Genomic DNA, 22,323 nt, shown 5'->3' with positions numbered 1-22,323 from the left:
ATACTTCGTACAGCATTTGCTGGTTAGACCAATTTGAGCTAGTTAGATGAGTCTGATCCAGAGGACGACTCCTCCACTTCAAAGCAGGGCATCGAACGTAGATTCGCCAGGTCGTTGAAGGTAGTCATGCCCTTGAGGAAGTCGCTATTGGCGGTAAGCCAGTCGTCCTCCAGGATACCTTCCGTGAACGTACCATAGGTATCAGCAGGATTGTATTGGTAGGCACTTTCGGGGTTCAAAGACCACACGAAACCTCCAGCCCAGCCACTTTCCACGATCACTTCCATACTCAGATCTGTACAACGTTGCGTAGTGAGCTCCGGGTGCAGATCTTTCGAATAAAGACCACCGAATTCACCCAGTAGCAACGCAGACGAGTTGTCATCAGCCAAAAAGCCGAACATATCAGCCATTGTGGCTTTGATACGAGACTTGAGCGTAGCGTTATCGACCTCAACATAGTCGGAAATAGCACCATTGGCGCCTTGCGTACCGCCATCGTAGAAGTACGATTGAGGATAAACAGCAGGAGTATAGTAGTGTGGGGCATACACTACTTTGTTGTCCGTACTGAACGTCAGAGGGTAGTCAGCTGCATCCTGCAGACCACCACCATACCAGTCATAGTAGTCGTACTTAGTATCATCGATCGTGACTGTGTGGTCAGCGTTAATGCCTTCCACAAAGCCCATCCAGTTCGAACAACCGTCTAGCATTCGATCGGCGATCTTCTTGGCTCCAGCGTGGAAATCCGTGTCCGATCCGTCACCCCACGTAGCTTTGGAAGGTTCGTTCTTAACGTCAATGCCCATGATGTTCCAGTATGACTCACTGCAAAGATTCATCGTCAGTGTGTCGATGGCATCCAAGAAATCATCTTGAGAGATTTCGTCGCTATACCAGAGACTCCCACTATCTGTGGATGTCAGTGTGTGCATACTCAGCAACACACCGATTTTCCGGTAGGCCAGTACTTTGACAATACTCTTGAGTAATGACATGTAGTTTTTAACCGAGATCGCTCGGTTCTCGGCCGTATTGATCAGTGTCGTCTCTGGCACCGGATTGGTGAGGATCCAGTTGACACAGAGTGGCAAACGAACAGCATTGAACTTGTTGTCGGCCAAGAAAGACGCGATCTGGTACGCCGTCGTACCGTTGTCAGCGTTATCCCAGAGTCCCAGTGGGATTGCGGTGCCTGTTTCCATGCCAAACCAGTTGATACCTTTGATGTCCACTGGCACTTCAGTGCCATTGGCAGATACGGCAACAATCCGGCCATTTTTACTCTGGTAATCTGGGAGTTCGCAGCCCATTTCTGGGTACAATTTGGGGTTACCCACTTCTCCGTCATCAGACACCAAGTCGCTGCCACTGCCACTTGCCCCACCTGAAATTTTCTCACCGTCAGCTTTTCGCTGTGCGTATTCCTCTTGACGTGTCGTGGCGGAATCGCTGGCGTGAAGTGCAGACAAAGTAATACCCACCACAGCGCCGCCAACGATTAAAATTAGCAATAGAATACCAGGCCACGTCTGATATAAAAAAACGACAATTTGCAAAACGGTTAATGGAAACTGTGATGAAAAAGTGAAAAACAGCCGTACCCTGTAGCGACCTTTGTATTGTTGCGTCTTTTCGATGAAACCTGTTGCAGGTTCACTTACGGCTGCGATGTTGCGGTCCATCAGCGAACCGCGCGTGAAGACACTGCCAGACGCTGTGACGGGCGCAATCCCGTTACCGGATCCGCTGCTGGAGTGACGCGGAGAGCCTGCGTTCATGGTGCTGAAGCGGTTGTTGTCGTGTGTACCATAGCCACTCACAGCACCGTAGGTTTGCGCATCGGAGGGTTCGCGAAAGACCTCGCGCGCTGACTGTTGTGGGATGTAGTCGTGCTCTGGAATGTCACTTGAGTCCTCACGGCTCAGCATGGCGGAGTAATTGTAAGTGGGTGAGCCCAACATTTCGGAAGATGTGATGAGCGACGCAGACGACTCCATGCCGTATTCGCGTTCTAGTTCTCGACGCATTTTTGACGCAAAGGCAACTGCGCTGGCTTGTGGCAAAAGCAAAGTGGGCGGAAGAAGGTGGCGAAAGGAAATGCATCGTGCCAACCGTATCCTGTCCAGTATAGTACTATCAGGTGCTGCAAAAAAAATAGGTACCTGAGACAGGGCATCCCCGGTTTTAAAGACCGTTTTGTTTTGCCAATCAAGGTAGATCCTTGTAAAATACAAAAGATGTCACTATCGTTTTGGAACTCTGGTTGTTGAAGTCAGTATTGGTGAAGGTAGTGTGAAATCGAAAATCAAGGGAGTTCAATAGGAGCTGGTGAGTTCTGTCACCATGGGCAGGAATTTCCATGTTCATGTTCATAAGAGCGCTATAATGATCTCGAGTGCGCGCGGCACATTATGATCGCAGTGATATCTCACGCCTTGATACGGGCGCTTTCTGTGACTGTCCAACAGTGCCATATGTCGTTTCATCTCACAATGTGGGTCACATCATGTGACTCACAGCTGAAGTGGCCAGGTCATGGGCAAATTCGACTGAATTTGGAAGTCGCTAAATCAATTTCTCTGTCCATACCCTACCCTTGATAGGGGATGGATCCGAGTCAGCTAGACTGGCGAAAAATGAAGCCAAGTCGCGAATCCGTTAAGAAAACGCGAAAGATTTAAGAACTTAGATAGATTTCTATTATCTAAAGACGCTGCCATCGTTTTGGAGGCTTTTTGCTAGGATTCGAGGCGCCAGGAACGCTTGGAATTTAGCACTTGCCTCGGAATCAAACAGCATGAAGACGCGCAACTTCATGAGCATCTTTTCAAGGCACACGTATCATGTGCCCTGATTGGCTGAGAGTTTTGACGCTGCGCTTATCTGAAGTTTTGCTGTAACGAGTCCTGGATTTTTAGCAAAGCTTAACCAACTATTTTAGTAAAATAAATGTTTATAAACCTGGATCGAACACCTATACATGTATATGTCTACCACCCCGCAAAAAAACTCATCGTTTAGTGTCAAAGCAAAATATAAAGGTATCGATGCTGTTGGTCAACTTGTCAAGCTTAAGCTACAGTGGAGTAGCAACATCTAGTCGGATCCAGACGACCTCGAGTCCAAAGCTTCCTCTTCGAAGCACTGTAGTGTACGACAGGCCGTACTAGAGTTCACTTTGAAATTAGACAAGCCACTAACACAGCTTTGGTCTGTCGGGAAGCGCCAGCGTCCCTAATACGAAGTGGAATTCAGTAGTAATCCCTAGACCCACTACACCTGAAACACTTGCGTAAGATGCTGCTATGGCTCGTCCCATGCTTCTACCTGCTGCCCAGAAGTAGTAGTATCTGTACCATCGCGTCTTGTTGCCAGCTTGGTAAATGTCCACAGCCTTGCCCATTGCGGGAAATCGAATAAAATACAATATATAGCGTTTAAGAGGTTGTCGAAAAAATAAAAATTCAGAAGTTCGAAATATCCGTAATTTACTAAAACAATCCAAGAATTCCAAAGAGGAAATACGCCCATCTGGTGGCGATCATTGTCGGGTGAGCGTATGAATCTTCCTCTCAAAAAGTGAATCATCTCTGGCAGCTGCAAATTGCTAGAGTAGCACCGGAATGTCTTTTGCTAGTAATTTTGCAGAGTCCCACGAGTCCTCAATCGCTCCAACTCCTTCCAGCAAGCCAAGATGTCATAATCCTTTTTACGTTTGCTCCATACATAGTCAAGCAGTTGCCCTTACCGCCAGGATCTTCCCCTGAGCTGCAACATGCTTCCGAATTTCCGCCGTGATCTGCAACGAGCTGTCCGCATAGAGCTTCAATCTCGATGAATGGACGTCTGTTTCTGCTCCTGTTACGAGGTGACGGACCCAGAACGAGTGCGTGTCAGCTCTCGTGACTTGGCAGGGTGCGATCCATGTCACAAGAAGCCTATCTTGATGTTTACTATTCACATGTGATCGGGGAATGTAAGTTCCAACATCAAAATTCAGTCGTTGTCCATGCTGGGGACGCTTTCTGTTACGCTCAGTCTGCTGGTCACGCGCCGTGATCATCGGTTCATGCATATCACGTACGCTGGCTTTCATTACAGCTAGCCAGCGTTCGATGTTGGCTCGGCTGTTCTGGTAGCTCCAGAAATTTCCGTTGTTTTGGGTCTACACAGAAACTCAGCGGCGATGCAATTGGTAGTCCACAGAACAACCCTTCAGGTGCCTCGTTGCCAAGCGATGGAACCGGCGTAAGACTTAATTTTCCTTGTAAAATGGGTACGCAAAAGGTCCAGTCATGTGTATCCACTTCATATTCCAAACACATTACTCGTAGCACTTGTATGACGTCGCGGTCTGCACGCTCAGCGCTGCCATTTATCCACGGACAGTAGGCAACAGTAAATTCTTGCTTTGATATGAGGCGACGGCATATCTCTGCTACCACAGCGCTCTTAAGGTGCGCCCCCTAATCGCTAATCCAGAGCGGCGGGATGCCGTATCTGCTATTCCATGCGAGAATAGCGTCGACTGCTACCTCGCTGGTCGGTATCACACATGGGGTCAGCTCACAGAAATGGGTCGTTTCGTCCTTAAGTATAAATAGGTAGCGATCGCCCGCAAAACTATCGCCAAGAGATAAAAACAAATCCCAGTGGGGAGCTCCATTTCGTTCATTTGTACGGTAAATCTCTCCCCATGGCCGTTGGATCACCTTACTACCTTTTATATGGTGACATAGTAAGCATCATGAAAAAAAGGTCTCCACCTGCGCTCAGGCGGACCAAGTAGACGAATCTTCGTATCGCTTCAATAGTAGCCTCACTGTCCCTGTTTCCTTTTAGCCGCAATCTGCCACCACCAATATACGCTTTGTCTGATTAGCGTCTGTCTCAGGGATCCACAGCTTTCCATTTGCATACCATCCTTGCTTGTCATCTCCTATTGCCTCCCGTGGACGTGTTGAGCCTGAGACTTGAGGAATGCTTCTCGGTTATTTCAAATCTGGGTCGTTCATGGGGTGTATCGGTAGCTGCGAGGATGTGGTGGTGACGTTTCGGTCACCTGGTCCCATGTGGCTACTCTTTCCGCGTTTCCGCTTACGTCATGTAGTCCCTGAGTACGTAGGAGCTTCTGGGTGTCTTGGTCGGAGTGTCATCTGTCGTAGGTGGACATCCTTAGTGTAGTTTCCGGCCACCGAGACACTATGTCGCTCCAAACGTTCGATGTTCCCTCAATGTGCTCGATCACGTACTTGTACTCCATGATTTTCGTGGCTCACCTGGGCAGTTGGCCTCCAATATGTTTTTTTACTCCCGCACCCGGAGCAAAAATGCAGAACAAGTTTCGATGTTCGCAGTACAACTGGAAACTATGGCACCTCATCAGCAAGTAGCTATTTTTATCACACGCGCACACAATTGGATATGGTTCCTTTTCTATGATACTCCACCGACACTTTGATCGAGTAAACGTTCCGCTCAAATAGATCAACTATTGGTGCTGTTGTTGATGCACTGGATCATTAGCCTTCCAGATAAGAGCTTAAGTCTTCACAAGACGCCAGCCTATGTTACTAGCGTCTGTCAAAACTCACATTGTTGCATGTTCCACAGGGAAAACCAACTTGACGCTGTTCGCTAATAATCGCTTCATCCCGTCAAAAGTTAGTCGTTCGTCATCGGTCAGACTGGTGGATATCCCTGAAGCAACATGTTTCGTCAGTCTGGCTGTTTTCGCCAGAGCGTTATCCAACGCATCCTGCATCTGGCATAGTATATTAAACTGTCTCTCATCCGATTTGTCGAGCACAAAAATATCTGCAGTTCCCCTGCAGTAGTTGGGTACGGCAGCTCCTGAAGGAGTGCGGAGGCGCTCCGAATCATGTCGACTTTCAGAACCTGTAATAATCCTCCCACACCAACGTACTTCACTTTTGTACAAGCAAGATTTTTTCACGCTCACCTTAAACCAAAGAAATCGAGCAGTTCGAACTCCCTCTCCATTTTCTCCCGGTATGTATGCACGTTTTTTTGCAAATAACAATAAGTCACTTATCCAAATGAGTAAATGGTGATGCAACAGCTCTTCTAGGCACTTGTGGATCGTGGCCTGGAAAAACAAAGCTGCAGCCACTCTCCGTATAATGTACACCTTGTTGTGTGTTATACACGAGAGCATCTCCTTACATGCTTCAGTCAGTGCCAATTGCCAGTAGCCCTCCATGAAGTCAAACAGCCTGAAGAAAACTGCTCCTTCAATATCACTGAAATCGGTACTCAAGTCGGGCATCACACCAACAATCGCCTCAACCAACGCGTTCACCGGTTTATAACCGGCTGTCTGGCGAAATTCTCCCGCTCCTTTCCTCACCGACCGTGCTGGACACGCCCAACGAGTTGCCTGATTCTCGTATACCCAGCCTAATTCGATAAGCTTGGAGTTAAAGTCATCCACGAAGCGTCGTATCTCTGGCGAGCCTTGCATCTGCACGGTCGAGCACCCGTCTTGAGTCGAGCATGCATTGGTGGTACCTTAGCAGATGAGTCTGATCCCAATTGCAACCTCCATATATCAAACTTGCTTGCAATGCGACACAATTCCTTCTTATACTCGCATGAAAAACCATTTGCAATCGTTTTCTCCATTGATCTCTCACACTCGCTCGTACATCATCATCTTTTAAGCCGTCGATACCAATAGTTGGTTCGTCGGCATCGTCAAATTCATCTCCGTCCGTATCAGCCGCGAAAGGCACTGCTAGCATGTCAATTTGCCGCTTAACGTCAATTCCTAAGAAGAGCAACAGGTCGTTACCCAACAAGAGCTCACCTGAGTCGCCAGGAATGGTTGAGCACTCGACTGGCTCAGCAATATTAACAATTTCAGCAATTACTCGCAGCTTCAAATTCAGTTTCGCAGTCCAATTCACGATAATTGCAGTACCATTAGTTATGGTGCACCCCACAGGTTCCTCTGACTTATAACGCACAGCTTCAGGCTTCGCCCTTTTCAGCGGATCAAATGCATGCTCATCTAAACAGCAGTAGTCCGCCCCACTGTCTATACAAAGTGGGATCCTTACTTTATTATCCAGTACAACAACATTACCTTTCTTAGGGAAACACGCTTGGACTCGGTTTATTTTAGTGACTTTTTTTTGGTAGCTGTGTTCTAGGTTGTTGATGATTTTCTCTCTGTGAGTAGCTTATCGCGCTCTGATAATGTCGCGGTTGGACATTTGGACAGGTAGTGGGATCCGTCACAATGAAAACAACCTTGTTTAGGCACCCCCTTCATGGCTAAACAAGTGGATTTACCAGTCTAAGACTGCCCACATTTGCTGTCGGACTGCTTTGGCTTCTTCACCGATCTGCGATCCTTGTGCTCGGTTTGGCGTTTCTTCTGGTTCGAATCATGGCTGCGTTTTGAGCTGCTGCCAACACTCTTCACGGCACGTTCTGCAATCGATTGCTACCTGGCTTTGTCGCTCACCAAGCTATATAGCTTCTTGATGACCGTCTTTGCCTCAGGAAAACGATAGTCGAGCTCAATTCGCACCTTATTCTTCAATCCGTTTGGAAGAGAGCTAATGAGCAGCTTATATTTTTTTCTTTTGGCCCTTCTCAGACTCGAAGAAACTAGTAAAACCATTTTTTTACAACACGCTGCATTGATGAAAGTAGTAAGTCACTCTCGGATCGATGTTCATGTTTTTCATGTCCATGTGAAGCTCGTCGCGAAAATGTTCTTTCACAGGAGGGAGCACCTGATTCTGGAAACAGTCAGTGATCTCACGAATCCTCTCCAGCAGAAAACCGTCCGCCACGTTCTTCTTTTTTACCCCCAAGAGTGTCGAGCAAGTATTCATCAAAAGAGCTGTTCCCACTCCTCATCACAGCAGTCACGTCATCTTTGATGTCCTTGTAACGCTCCTTTACGTGACCTTCATTCGCCTTTCGCAGTTTAATCCGCTCTACTAGCGCCTCACGGGCGATGGATGCCACCTTAGGAGCATTTACGACCGAAAAAAACGGCTGCGGTACACGCACTTGCTCTGGCAAGAAGGCTTCATCTGCCTCTGTCGTCATGTCGGTCTGCTGCTTGCGTCCTCCGGAGCTAGCTACCTATCGACGGCCCTCTTCGCCATCGCTTCCAGTAATCGTAGGCGCTGGCACCTACTTTTAGTCGGTTCGTTTTCTCCAATCAGTCGGTTAGTTGCTGAACTCGCAACTAAAGATATCTTTATCGGGGGTCAAGGAACACTATTAGGGAAGCTGGCGCTTCCTGACAAACCAACGCTCTATTAGTGGTTTGTCTGATCTCAATGCAAGCTCTAGTACGGCCTGTCGTACGCTAAAGCTATGGCTAGTCTCATATTTCTACCTGCTGCCCAGTCTCATACTAAAGCAGTATCTATCATTGGTATCTGTACCATCGCGACTTGTTACCAGCTTGGTAATGTCTGCCTGTCGACATTCCCCAGTGCATGGGCTAGGCTTGATCCAGTAAAGCCATCCATCACTGCACCAGGTCGTTCATAGCCGCTAGCCCCCCCCCCCCGGAAACTCGCTGTTAGCTGTCAGCAAGTCGTCTTTTATAATATCTTCCGTGAATGTACCGTATGTGTCGGCGGGGTTATACGTGTACGTACTTTCCGGGTTCAAAGACCACACAAAGCCGCCAGCCCAACCGTTCTCCACTATAATGTCAATAGAATAGTCCGTGCAGCGCTTCGTTGTAAGCTCAAAATGCAGATCCGTGGCATACAGACCGCAAAACGCACCTAGCAGCAGCGCGGTAGACGTGTTATCCACGATAAAGCCAAACACATTGTCCATAGTTGCTGAAATATGGTTTGCTAACATGGAGTTTGACTGATCCACGTACTCATCGAGTGCACCGTTGTCAGCCACCGTACAAATATGTCTGCGGGTAAACGATAGGAGTGTAGTAATGCGGTGCGTACACCACTTTTTTGTCTGTTGTGAACGTCACCGGATACTCGTTAATCTTCTGCAAGCCACTGCAATACCAATCGTAGAAAGTGTACTCGGTTTCATCAATTGACAGCTTGTGAGAAGCGTAGATTCCCTCAACGAAGACCGTCCAGTTTCAACAGCCCTTAAGCATCCGGTTTCCAGTGTCTGTGCACCTTCACGAAAATCTGAGCTCTTGCAATTCATCCACGTGCCTTTATACCGTTCGTTCTTGAGATCGAGACCGATGACATTCCAGAATGTCTTACTGCAAATATCTTCGGTCTGCGTGATGCTTTCACTATACCAAAGTCCGCCGTTATCCGTCGTCGTAAGAGTATGTAAGCTGAGTAGCACTCCAATCTGGCGGCATGCCAGTACACTTGTAAGCAGTGACATGTAGTTTTTGGTAGAGATCGCACGGTCCTCAGCTGTGCTGATCAGTGAAGACTCAGGCACCTGATGTTGAGGATCCAGCTGCTACAAAGTGGCAAACGCGCAGCTTTATCTTTTTTAAACTTGTTTTCCCAGGAAATATGCGATCTGGTAGGCATCCATGCCATTTTTAGAGTGATCCCAAAGACCAAGTGGGATAGTTGTACATGTCTCCATGCCGAACCAGTTAATACCCTTGATATCATCCGCCATTTCCATTTTATTGGATGCAACAGCGTAGATGTGCCCATCCTTGCTCTGCTAATCCGGTAGTTGACATCCCACATCTGGATACGACTTCGGATGTCAACTTCCCCATCGTCCGAAATCAGATCACTACCACTGCCACTCACACCACCAGTAATCGCTGAAGTGTCAGCTTTCCGCTTGGCATAAGCTTTTTATTGAGCTGTACTTAATGTATGTGTGTGCATCGCTGCAAATACTATGGCAATTAAACCACCAATGATAATTGCCAATAGAAGCATAATTCCTGGCCATCTCAGTCGGCTCTCCACAGTTTGAAACCGCTCATAGCAAACACCGAATTGGGCAATGTTAACTAAAAACATACCCGACATCGACCGTTGTACTGCTGTGTCTTAGCAGCGAAACCTGCGTTTGTTGGGTCATTCACTGCCTCAATGTTACGCTCCATCATTGACGGACGAGGGAGCGCGGCGGGAGGAGCAGCGAAATTTCTAGCTTCTCTACTTGATCCACTTGTGCTGCCGCTGTTTCCGGCCGGAAGTTTTTCAACTGAGTGAGCTCTTCTCTAAATCTGTGGGGTGGGATCTGTAGAAGCCCCCTCTGTGGCTGATGGTCTATGGATGATCCTCTGATGGCCCACGGAAGACCTCATGAGCTGTGGATTGAGGGATAAAGTCCTGGTCTGGAGTATCTTCGCGACTTAGCATTACGTTATACTGTGCCTTTCTCCCAAAATGCTCTTCGATTTAGGAGCGGATGGCCTACGTAGGGCCTCATTAAATACATCCTGGTGCCAGTAAAGCTTAGGCACTAGCATAAAATAGGAAGCACTCCAAAGTACATAGCTTTTGAGTGAGACACAACGCTCTCTTCTAGCCTAGAAATTATTGCTTTATGGTATGATACTACGACTTAAGGAAGCTCCTACATGCCTGCGATTAATTGCTTTTGTTGTTTTATGCAGCTAATATCAGGGCGAGCTCTGAATCAAGTCATTTGATCTCTGCATACCTGTATCACTGGCTCTATCCATATCAGTCAGGCCCTTAAGAGGACCTACGAAGGGGGAAATGGCCGGCGAAAATTGGCCATTCGGACTTTGCTAGAGCCTAAAAGCTAAAGGAACGAAACGAACTTAAAAACAAAAAAAAGGTTGCGGAGCATAGATTCGTACCCACTTTGGCATAAGCTCGGCAGACGAAACGAGAACTAGGCACTGGCAGTGCCGCATTGCCCCCCTCCTCTCTTGGACATGGCCGCATCTAGTTTGGGCGACAGCGAATCTCCCTCCCTCAACGGACATGTTTGAAGGCAAAAATGAAGAGGATGGAGCGGCGACCCAAGAGGATGTCGAAAAAAGCGTAGAAGCGGACGAAGAAGAGGAAGGCCTCGCTCTACCATCTACGCTGTCCGTAGCGCATGGATTCCAGTTCAATGCAGAGGCCGAAAGGGTTCTACTGGCAGAAGTCCTGTCTTCTCCTCCTTATGAAACAGAGCGTGGGGCGGTACCATCACGATTATAAATTGCTTGGCTATATCTAGAGCTGATCAAATCCAAATTACCAGCTAACGTCCTGGTGCACAGAACATCAATGTAGCGAATAACGACTTTAAATATACTACTAACGATACTAGGACAGCGCCCGTAGACCATCGACAAGTCGAGCCATCGATTTGGACATCTCAAACGGTGAAGCGCTGTACACAATCCTTTGAGCCCCGTACAGTTTGCCCAGAAGTGTACTCCGGTATGAATGGCACATGGTAGACGGAAATCCCTTAAGCGTTTGTGAAGTTGGCTGTGGGTGAAGCGGTAAAACACAGAGTATGTGTCATCTGTCACGCACGAGATATCAAAGCGCACTTGGGGGATAGAGTACTGAGGTCTAGCTTCGTAGTACAGCACAAGAGCACGATTGCAGAGATGAGAGGTCTCCTTCCAGTCACCATGCAGGCGCTTGATGCGAGACCGGTCGATTACCTCAGACGCCAACGGTCTGTATGCAAGCACGCCATCGTCGCTGCCGCTCTCCGACCCCATCGATGTGCGGTGAAAAAATCTGTGGCTATGAAGCACTCTGATTTCGTTTCGTTCTTGACGCTTAGCTACGTAGTGTATGGCTCTGAATCTAAGGACGAAACGAGAAGCGGTTCAAATTTATCCGAAATAATCAGAATAAGATCAGAAATTCGTTTCGTTTTAAGCTGCTTAAGCGCTTTATTATCTTCGACGGCCCTTACACGTGTACGTAAAATTGGAGGCCTTGCGTAGGATTTGTGGCTACTAAAGATTGAATTTAATCAACATTACATTAAATTTTAAGGTAAAGCCCTACCATCTATTTCTTTGGACCAACCTTTTGAGATCCTACGGGCCAAAGTTTGAGAAAGCACAATAGTTTTGAGATAGTCACTCCAATTGGAGTCCACCAGCCCGCTGTTATTGTATGCTGTGGAAACTTGGCTAAGGTTGTTCACGTGAGCTTGCGTGCTCTCGATGAGGGGAATTCGAGAGTGAATTGCTACAAAGTAGCCCAAGCTTTGTGCCGGGCGCCCATGGTGACCGCCGATCACCACAGTCTAGAGGTCTCTAATACAGGCTGTATGGAGGTCCGCTGTCATACGCACTACTTGTTGTGAGGTAACTTACAAAAATCAGCATAATATTCGCAGACCGTACTGTGTGTTAAATCAACACTGTTGATCGGCAGTATCGATTCCTGGACCAGGAATCCTGGTGTACGAGCGAGTCGTTTTGATCACAAGAATGGCACCGTCAAGCTACTCGAATATCCAGGAGACAATTGCTCAGCACCTTGAAAGAGTCCGCATCAAGAGTCAGCGAGTCACACTGAGGACCGACAGTCTGCCGGCGACAGGAGCTTGCCACCGTGGCCTCCGAAATTATAGGTGTGATAAAATTGCCCCTTTTCAATGAAATCAATAATTGTAGGGCGAAATATGATTTAAAAATCGGCAAATCTACAGCCCATGATTTCTACACTATGATTTATACATGATTTGGCCCATGGCTGACCATGTTTGTAATTTAAAATATTTTCCCGTTTTAAAATACAGGCGGGAAAGCCAGTCATTTGTCTGACACCGCGTCATGAGAAGGCGAACCGCTCGCCACTGCTGCCCCGCGCGTCCTGGCAAGACCCCGAGACCCCCGCCAACCGACAGCTGCCTCTCTGCCCCCCCCCACCACCACCACCACGTCTGCCCGCAGGTATGCAGAATCTCTTATGCTCCATCATCTTCATCGACGCGTACAGGACGCAAACTAACTCTTCCTGCTGCTGATCATGTTGTGTTGGACTGTAGAGGCGTCTCATCCGCCCCAGAACCTGATATCGGGCCCCTAATTGTCTCTGTGTTCGCTTTAAAGGCTCCGAAGTAGAGAAACCTCGAAGAGGTGCGAATATGTTTGTTGATTGGATATGGATGCAGCTTTTGCTGATGAAATGCCTGCAGCTCGCCCAGAATCGCTGACACGCGCAATACACCACCGTGAAGCAGTTGAGAAGCACGACCAGAGCTCTCTACGAAACGGTATGGCACATCTAATACGATGTTACCATGCGATGCATGTTCGACAACTTACCCTTTAACTAACTCTTTGTGTACTACTGTCACTTAGTAACCACTGCATTACTGTCACTTGGTACTCGCTGGAGTTTCTGTTCTGGTAAGTTTGATCCATGACCTTCGTGGCGATGATAGATAGTCAGGCTAAAGAAACCCTCCATGTTTGTTCCATGTTTCTCCCATGTATTGATGTTACACAGCATCATGGTTCGGACGAAGAATACCGCCAGCATCTTATGAGCCGTGGACATGGAAGTATCGCCAAGTAGCAGTAGCGATGCGGACAATCTGCTCGATGACACTGAGCTGCAAGTCTCTTCTGGGAGTATGATGATGACTGAGGCTGTGCTTGATGGCGTACCAAATGCTCAAAACACCGGTGATATTGCGGGGGCAACCCGAGCCGTTGGTGATGATAAGACTGACAACAATGTAAAGGCCAATAGCGACGTGAATAGCGACGCTGCTGACAGTGGCGATCTTCTATCCAGCGACAATGATGATAGTAGTGAGCCAGATCCGGAAAAAAGGAGGGCAGCGAAACTACTTCGTCTACGTCTCGCAGCAGCCGAAAGCGTGCGATCACCGATTGTGACGAAGAGTTGTATTATGTGCCTGCCCTACAGAAGTATTAAAAGACATGGAAAAGTATGGATCGGTACCTGAAAACGTATCAGCGGGATACTTTGACGATGATAGCAATCTCTGAGACTCAGAATGTCAGACTACGCAACCAACGATGAACACATACACATTGCGCGTTTCACTATACTATACTAAGTAGTTCTGGATCATGCAAGATAATAGGGGGGAACTGACCGACACCCCAGCTAATCTCTCACTCGTCAAATTATATATCGTCCTGGAAACATGATTTAACCATGGTTATTAAATGCAAATACATGGACATCATTATGACACGTGGTAGTATTGCTCATGCAGTATGAGGGTCCGACAGGCGAAAATCGCGTTCAGTCTTCAATTATCGGGGAGTGGTGCGAACATGTTTTGGCCGTGACCCAACATGGGGAATACATGCTCAAAATAAATACCTGACTCCGTAATATATTTCGGGGGAATCATGGAGAAATCATAGTAACCATGGGCAAAATCCATGATTACTGTCCCCTAGCACTAATGAAAAACATGGGCTGTAGCACTGGGCTTTAAAAAAAACGCTACATGTAATACTGCGCTTACAGACAACGACGGTGAAACTAACCCCGACACAAAAACTCGACCCCCCCCCCAAGTGCAAATTTGGACTCAAGTAAAAAAAAAGGGGGCTGCTTTAATTTAAACGCAGGTGATACCGCGCAAGGGGTCGAGTTTTTTTGTCTTGTTGGCCTTTTTCATTTTGTATTGAAAATAAATATCTACGGGGGATTGACTTTCACCGTCCTTGTCTGTAGTACAATTAGACATTATTTCTAACTGCGGACTTTACTATTCTAACAAATCGATCTAAAGGAGCAAAATCATAGCGCTATTATAATAAGAACTCAGCTTATTAAGGGGCGAAGCTGGTGTCATTGGTCCAACAAGCCCTTGAGCAAATAACTAGAGAACATTAGTTTCTGAAATAGCTCAGGCTTTGGAATAAGAATTTTTCTTCGTCCAGAAATATATTCCAATGGAATAGCGAAGGGTCGCGTTATTCCACTGGAATAAATTATTTGAATATCGATCGGTAATCTATCCGTCATTTATTCAGATTTTATCCCGATAATCGCTATTCCAAGCCTTGCATTATTCCAGAAATTAAAGTTCTCTACTAGCCGGTGCTCGTCGTGACTTATTGTTATTTTTCAAAATATAAATATTTAAACAAATATTGCCATCCCAACAATAATATATGGATGAATATACACGTCTTTCCGACAGATAGTTAGGTTGGATTGTGATCAGGTTAGGGGTTGTCAAATTTACGCCAATTGAATATCTTCATTTTTATCTTTTGGCCAATGACATCCCATGTGGGTAGGTCTCTTATTCCGACAGCTTCCGACAAATATTTGTCGGAAGCCCAGCCAAAATATTTATGGATGGATACGAATGCTCAGTATAAAAAGTATTTTTGAAATATTCTCGTCATTCCGACAACAAGGCATTGGATAGTCCTCCTAGGGTTCCTACTTCGAAGGAGAAAGTATTAAAGTACATGTTTAGATAATGATAAAATAACATGCCTAAAAAAAACTATTGAAACAGAAGAAAGCTTAGATACACATGTACATGTACTGCATTTTTTTTATTAAATTAGCGTCTTTGCTAACCTCTCATTGTGATCCTAGAGGCCTGGGCGTGACGCAGTCTTGTTGCGTGGTCAGGACCACCACCTCCCAGTAGTCAACAAGCAGCAGCAGAAGATCGCGCTGACCAACGTGATGTGTACAGCAGTACGAGCAACGATCCTGCGCCGGGTATTATTAGTACATTTACTTGACAGTCCACCTCCACTGCCCTCACCTCGTCCTCTTCCACAGTCTCGAACGCCGCCTCCATGGCCTCGGTCGTCGCTACGATAGCCACGCCCACCAGCGTCATGTTCGTCTACACCGCCAGAGCAGAGGCCGCAACCTTAGCCCAAGCTCTAGGAACGTCTTCCACATTGAGCCGACTTCGCTGACGCTCAAATTCTGCAGGACCGGATCTGTCCTTCTCCCTCATAGTCACAACCACTCACATCTTGCGCTCCTCCTATTCATTAGTATCGAACTGGAATGAGACTGACATCAACTTACTAATCTGTTACTACTGCTTTGTGCTCCAGCTATTGATGTCTCGTACTCCCACCTCATACCAGATTCGATACTATCCAGTATGCAAATATTCAACGTGCACTAGCACAACAAAACCGTCCGGAATAGCTGCGATCATGCTTGTCAGACTTCTTCCATTTCGACGTCTTTCACGACTGCGTGCTCTCGAGCAAAGGCCGCAACCTTCGCCCAAGCACTAGGAACGTCTTCCACATTGAGCCGACTTCGCTGACGCTCAAATTCTGCAGGACCTAGCACCTTAGTATTGTTGCCCGTACTGTTGTACACATCACGTTGGTCAGCGCGATCTTCTGCTGCTGCTTGTTGACTACTGGGAGGTGGTGGTCCTGACCACGCAACAAGACTGCGTCACACCCAGGCGATCTTCTGGTCAGAGAACTGGGGAAGGGCTAGTTATGGGCTTGTCAATGAGTGCGATGGTGTTAGACGGCGTGCAGGTCGACGTGCAGGCGCGCGATGGTGCTAGCACGGCGAATGTGACGAAGTTGGTTGTGTCGGCGCTGGCGTCGATCGGATCGGACGTGTCTGCAGCAGGTGTACTCAGTGGCGTCGTTCAATGGTGATAATTTTGCTCGAGAGTGATGGTCTCGTCCGCACTTAAGAGTTGTCCTGTCTTTGGTGTCGGGCGTGTCGTGTAGTTAGGATGAAGGACTTGTTGTTCAGAGTGAGAATTTAAAAGTGATGGAGTCGAGGCTAGTTGTGTTTCATCGGGGAAGGCCCGCAGGCAAAACCCCCTTTCAGTTCTCAGTGACTACTCCGGCTTATAACAGCTAGCAAGGGAGGACCAATGATGGTCACGATCCTTTCTTGAGAAGCTCCTCGGAGTCTTTCTCGGATCTGTCCTTCTCCCTTATAGTCACAACCACTCACATCTTGCGCTCCTACTATTCATTAGTATCGAACTGGAATGAGACTGACATCAACTAACTTATCTATTACTACTGCTTTGTGCTCCAGCTATTGATGTCTCGTACTCCCACCTCATACCAGATTCGATACTATCCAGTATGCAAATATTCAACGTGCACTAGCACAACAAAACCGTCCGGAATAGCTGCGATCATGCTTGTCAGACTTCTTCCATTTCGACGTCTTTCACGACTGCGTGCTCTCGAGCAGAGGTCGCAACCTTAGCCCAAGCACTAGGAACATCTTCCACATTGAGCCGACTTCACTGACGCTCAAATTTTGCAGGACCTAGCGCCTTAGTAAGAATGTCAGCTAGATTTTCAGCACTTTGCACGTACACCAAATCCAATTCCTTTGCTTGAATATACTCATTGATGAAACGTGCATGCTTTGCCATATGTCTCACTCTGGACGTGTTGCCGTTGCATGCCACTACAGCGATAGCACTTTGGTTGTCGCTGTGAATCGGTACTTGTAGCTCTTGACCACTTAAACCCAGTTCCAGCACAAGTTCTCTTGCCCATACAACCATCTTAGTACACTCGCATCATGCAACCAATTCAGAGCTGCATGTGTCCTCCGTCACACGTCGTTGACCATGACTTTTCCACATCCACGTGTTGCCGTGTAGACGTAGAAGGTATCCTGTCACAGATCTACTCGTTTCCGGACATGACTGGTGGTCCGCATCACAAAATGCATCCATCACAACAGACTCAGAATTCACTCGATACACCAATCCCATATTCTTTGTAGCCAATGCGTAGCGCACTACTCGCTGTGCCGCTCGATAGTTCTCAATGCTGTAGGCACTCATATATCGGCCCAAAGTCCTAACTACATGGGCCAAATCAGGTCTTGTACAAGCAACACGATACTGTAGTGATCCCACGATCTCTTTGTAGGGAAATGCTGGGTCGTTGATCTTGGTCAATTCCGTCTCGATCTTAGTAGGCTTTTCATATTGAAACTGTGGTGAACGAACTGATCTTGCTGATTGCAGGCCAAACTTATCTGCTAACCGCTCTATGTACGCCGTCTGGGAAAGGCAAACCATTCGTCCGGGCATGTAGTTTACTTCCATTCCAAGAAGGTGTCGCACTCGACCCCAATCTTTCAGCTTAAACCAAGCTGCAAGCTGCAAAATGACTTCTTCAATGTCATTTGGAATCCCAGCAATTATGATATCATCAACGTACACTGTAAGGAACATCACACGTCCTTGACATCGTCTCCAATACACTCCTGCATCAAACGTACACTGTACGAAACCAAGTTTTACTAAGACTTTGTGTAGTGTATCATTCCATATCTTCGACGCTTGTTTCAATCCATAAAGACCTTTGCGTAGTCTGCATACACGGTCCGTTCCATCTTCGTATCCTTCCGGTTGCTCCATGTAAATTACTACATCAACCAGTTCACCATTTAGAAAGGCTGTCACAAAATCGACATGCTTGCACTCCAAACCCAGTAGCATAGCCATCAGCATGACCAGACGAACCGACTCCACTCTGACAACAGGAGAGTAAGTAGCGAGATAATCAATTCCAAACTTCTGAAGAAAACCTCGTATAGCAAGCCTTGCCTTCAGTCTGTCAACTTCTCCCTTCTCGTTTCTTTTCACCACCAAGACCCACACCGATGTTAGTATGTTTGCCCGACGTCGACCTTTCCTTTGTTTCGGTCGTGGCACTAGATCCCAAGTCTCGTTCTTCATCAACGCTTCATACTCCAAATCCATTGCATGGCGCCAGCCTTCGGCATGCTCTGACGCTAGAGCTTCTTTTCGCGTTGTGGGGTTCAGAATATCATTGACGACTCCAATCAGCATGCACTGCATCAGCGTCATTGACATCACCCACATATTGGGATTATATCTATTGCTCGATCGGCGTTGCCTGCCAGATCTACGCGGAGCTGTAGCAGCATGTCCACCGTCAACTATCACACTCCCACCAGGTTGAACAATCTGTGCTTCCAAGTTCACATTTTGGTTTGGAACATTAGTGGCACAACATGCATCGCCATCAGCTTCAATCGTCTCAACGCACTCCCAATCACTTTCGTCACTGCTACTCATGCCTACATCGTCATCAATAGACACAGGACGTTTCTCTTCTTCGTCAACATCAACCACTAATGGCTCAATTGCCTGTGGGTCAACATTAACCACTGATGGCTCAATTGCCTGTGGCATGTTATCTAACACTGCTACACGTTTGACAGGAAGCCGGACGTAGGAAATTTCAAGAGGTGCAGCTGTGTTTTTACCATAGTATCGCTGACCAAGTAACTTTTCCACATAATCTCCTCCCACAGCTACATCCTCATGAAATCGAACCGATCTGCGCTGGAGAATTTCTCCTGTCTGGACGTTCAAAAGTCGATATCCTAATGTTGACTCGGCCTTACCAAGAAAAATTGCAGGTTTGGCTCGCATTTCCAACTTGTTTTGCTGTTTCTCCTTTGGCAAATGATGATATGCTACACATCCACATACCTTCAAGTCTTTCATATCTGGTTTACGGCTCCACAGCTTCTCGTACGGTGTCATATTCGTCAGGGCTTTAGTCACGCTTCTGTTGTCCACGTGCACCACATAGTGCAATATTTCACCCCATAAACACGCTGGTAAATTCGCTGCTTCCCTTATCGCTCGAACTTTGCTGAGAAGTTTACCATTGAGCTTTTCCACCAAACAGTTCTCCTCCGGGGTGTAAGCATCTGTCGTCAACAGTTTTATTTCTTGTTCACGAAAGAAGGTAGTCAACGCTCGATTTAAAAATTCACCTCCTTGGTCACACGAGAACATCTTAACTTTGAAGTCTTTCTCAAGTTGACGAATCAAATTCGTAACATTTTCTGCGGCCTCACTCTTCCTCTGAAGCAGGAAGACCCATTTGAAACGAGAAGCCTCATCCTGCACCAATTGAAAATACTTTGCTCCTCCAGGTGTTGTAATTCCAACATAGCAGACGTCGGACATCAAACGTGCACCACACTCTGTAGACCGTTTTCCTTGTTGGCGCTTGAAGGACATTCTTTTCATCTTTGCAGCATCGCATGCAATGCATTTGAGTGGCGTCCTTTTGAAATCATTCAGACTCAGTCCTTCCATACCTTCGGTAAGTTTATCCACTACCATCTTCTTCATTGCAGCTTCGTTGAGATGTGCCAGTTTCAAATGCCATTTCATGACGGCACTGTTTTCCAACGTTTTACCATGTCGAACAGCCATCATTGCTACTGATACTATAGGGCTCGCCTTCATCCAGTAGAATCCATCATCTTTCTTCTTGAATTCAAGACGAATTCCGTCCTTGTCAAAGTATTTGCATCGTAGTCGCTCGTTGTCTGTGTCAGAATATGATGGTCTCCATCCTGATTGCTCTAACAGACGCTGACTAATTAAAATAGTCACTCCTTCAGGTGCATAACGAACTCCAGGCAAATCCACTTCTTTCCCATTGAGTATTTCCAGTTTAATTGGCCCAGAAAGCTCATTAGTTTTCAATCCACCTTGCCAATCGAGTGTTAATAAAGGATCCTTGACCAATTTACTGAATGAAGCTCCGTTGACACATACATGTGCACCTGCACCACTATCCAGCATCCAATCATGTACTGGGTCTACTTCGAAACCAATTTTGTCCGAAGGCCACGCCATACGTATAGCCACTGGCGGATTGTCAGTATCGCCAAGTTCTCCAGACCAAACCATTCTCATTGACGTTGCTTCTCTGCCTTCATGATCGGCAGTGTCGTCGGAGCTGGAACCATTCTTCTTCTGCAGCGCCTTCCAGCCATAACAGTCTGCTCGCAGATGACCTTTCTTCTTACAAAAGAAGCACTTCCGATTTTCTTGTGTCACTTTCTTGCCACTGCCACCTTTCTTGCTAAATCGCTTCTTCGTGTTTTGTATGGCGGGTCGCTGGGACATCACCTTTGTTACTGGCACAGTCTCCACTTGATTATTTGCATTAGCAGCGCATGCCCTGTCCGTCTCAGCTTCTCCAAGCAAAACATTTACAACTGTAGCCAAGTCTGGGACAACACCACCATTGTTGTTTCGGTTAAACATTCGAACTACGTTTCGATGCGAATCAACTACCCCTTGAAGAACGATATTAACCATTTCGTTGTCGGTAACTTCAGCATTCATGTTGGCTAATTGACGTCTCAAATCGTCGAGTCGCTCGAGATATTTTTCCATGTCATCACCAGGAGTGAATTTCGCAGCATACAAATCTCGCCGAAGGCGAATTTCACTTGCGTATGCACGCTTCGTTTTATCCTGCTCAAAGGATGTCCACATTTCTCGAGCAGTTGCCATTCTGCACACCTTCTTCGAATCTTTAGGAAGCATGCCAAATAATAAGGCACAACGCGCAAATTGGTTTCTCTCTATCCATTGAGGGTCATTTGGATCGTCTACTGCGTTGCCACTTACAACTTGCCAACATCCGTGCTGAGCAAGATATCCCTCGATTTGGGCATGATAGAGGTCGAAACCTCCAGCTTCCGTGTACTTCGGTGGCTTCGAGCCACACACGCGCCTCGTTCTGGCTCCACCATAAGCTCCTTGTTGTTGCGCGTTCTGTTGCTGTTGATTCTGCTGTTGACCAACTGCTGGTTGTTGCTGGCCACCTGAGCTCGTCGACATGTTGGATGTGCCCGGTGTTGGTGCTGAACAACTTCTTTGTCCTTACCACAAGCACAAAGCCTCGCCACAACTGCACCAAAATACTTAATACCACGCTTTGGGATCAGAACCTACGAGAGTGATGGTCTCGTCCGCACATAAGAGTTGTCTTGTCTTTGGTGTCGGGTGTGTCATGTAGTTAGGATGAAGGACTTGTTGTTCAGAGTGAGAACTTAAAAGTGATGGAGTCGAGGCTAGTTGTGTTTCATCGGGGAAGGCCCGCAGGCAAAACCCCCTTTCAGTTCTCAGTGCTTACAACAGTAAGCAAGGGAGACCAATGATGGTCACGATCCTGCTTACAACAGTAAGCAAGGGAGGACCAATGATGGTCACGATCCTTTCTTGAGAAGCTCCTCGGAGTCTTTCTCGGATCTGTCCTTCTCCCTCATAGTCACAACCACTCACATCTTGCGCTCCTCCTATTCATTAGTATCTAACTGGAATGAGACTGACATCAACTAACTAAATCTGTTACTACTGCTTTGTGGTCCAGCTATTGATGTCTCGTACACCAGTACGGGCAACGATCCTGCGGCGGGTATTATTAGTACATTTACATGACAGTCCACCTCCACTGCCTTCACCTCGGCCTCTTCCAAAGTCTCGAACGCTGCCTCCATGGCCTCGGTCGTCGCTACGATAGCCACGCCCACCAGCGTCATGTTCGTCTACACCGCCACGGCCTCAGAAATGGCACTGCGCGTTTCC

The 22,323-nt window shown here is 47.1% G+C and overlaps 2 protein-coding genes across 2 annotated transcripts; both read right to left on the bottom strand.

Moving 5' to 3' along the window:
• Positions 1–38: 38 nt before the first annotated feature.
• Positions 39–2,033, bottom strand: PITG_16487 (cell 5A endo-1,4-betaglucanase, putative; the record flags this gene model as incomplete). Its single annotated transcript, XM_002897472.1, has 2 exons — positions 39–1,535; positions 1,608–2,033. 2 exons carry the CDS (start codon positions 2,031–2,033, stop codon positions 39–41), a joined length of 1,923 nt encoding a protein of 640 aa, XP_002897518.1.
• Positions 2,034–3,102: 1,069 nt separating this feature from the next.
• PITG_16486 (glycoside hydrolase, putative) lies at positions 3,103–10,078 on the bottom strand (the record flags this gene model as incomplete). The annotated part of the gene is made up of 16 exons (XM_002897471.1): positions 3,103–3,150; positions 3,755–3,864; positions 4,091–4,171; positions 4,830–4,855; positions 5,286–5,375; positions 5,601–5,643; positions 6,193–6,490; positions 6,675–6,869; positions 7,499–7,570; positions 7,698–7,753; positions 7,848–8,126; positions 8,658–8,705; positions 8,790–8,880; positions 9,002–9,029; positions 9,206–9,462; positions 9,992–10,078. The coding sequence occupies 16 exons, from the start codon at positions 10,076–10,078 to the stop codon at positions 3,103–3,105; spliced, it is 1,809 nt and encodes a 602-aa protein (XP_002897517.1).
• Positions 10,079–22,323: the final 12,245 nt, after the last annotated feature.

The sequence above is a fragment of the Phytophthora infestans genome, genomic scaffold (assembly GCF_000142945.1).
Source record: "Phytophthora infestans T30-4 supercont1.44 genomic scaffold, whole genome shotgun sequence".
Lineage (NCBI taxonomy): Eukaryota > Oomycota > Peronosporomycetes > Peronosporales > Peronosporaceae > Phytophthora > Phytophthora infestans.
Note: the sequence above shows the minus strand (reverse complement) of the source record. Positions and strands in the feature narration are given on the sequence as shown.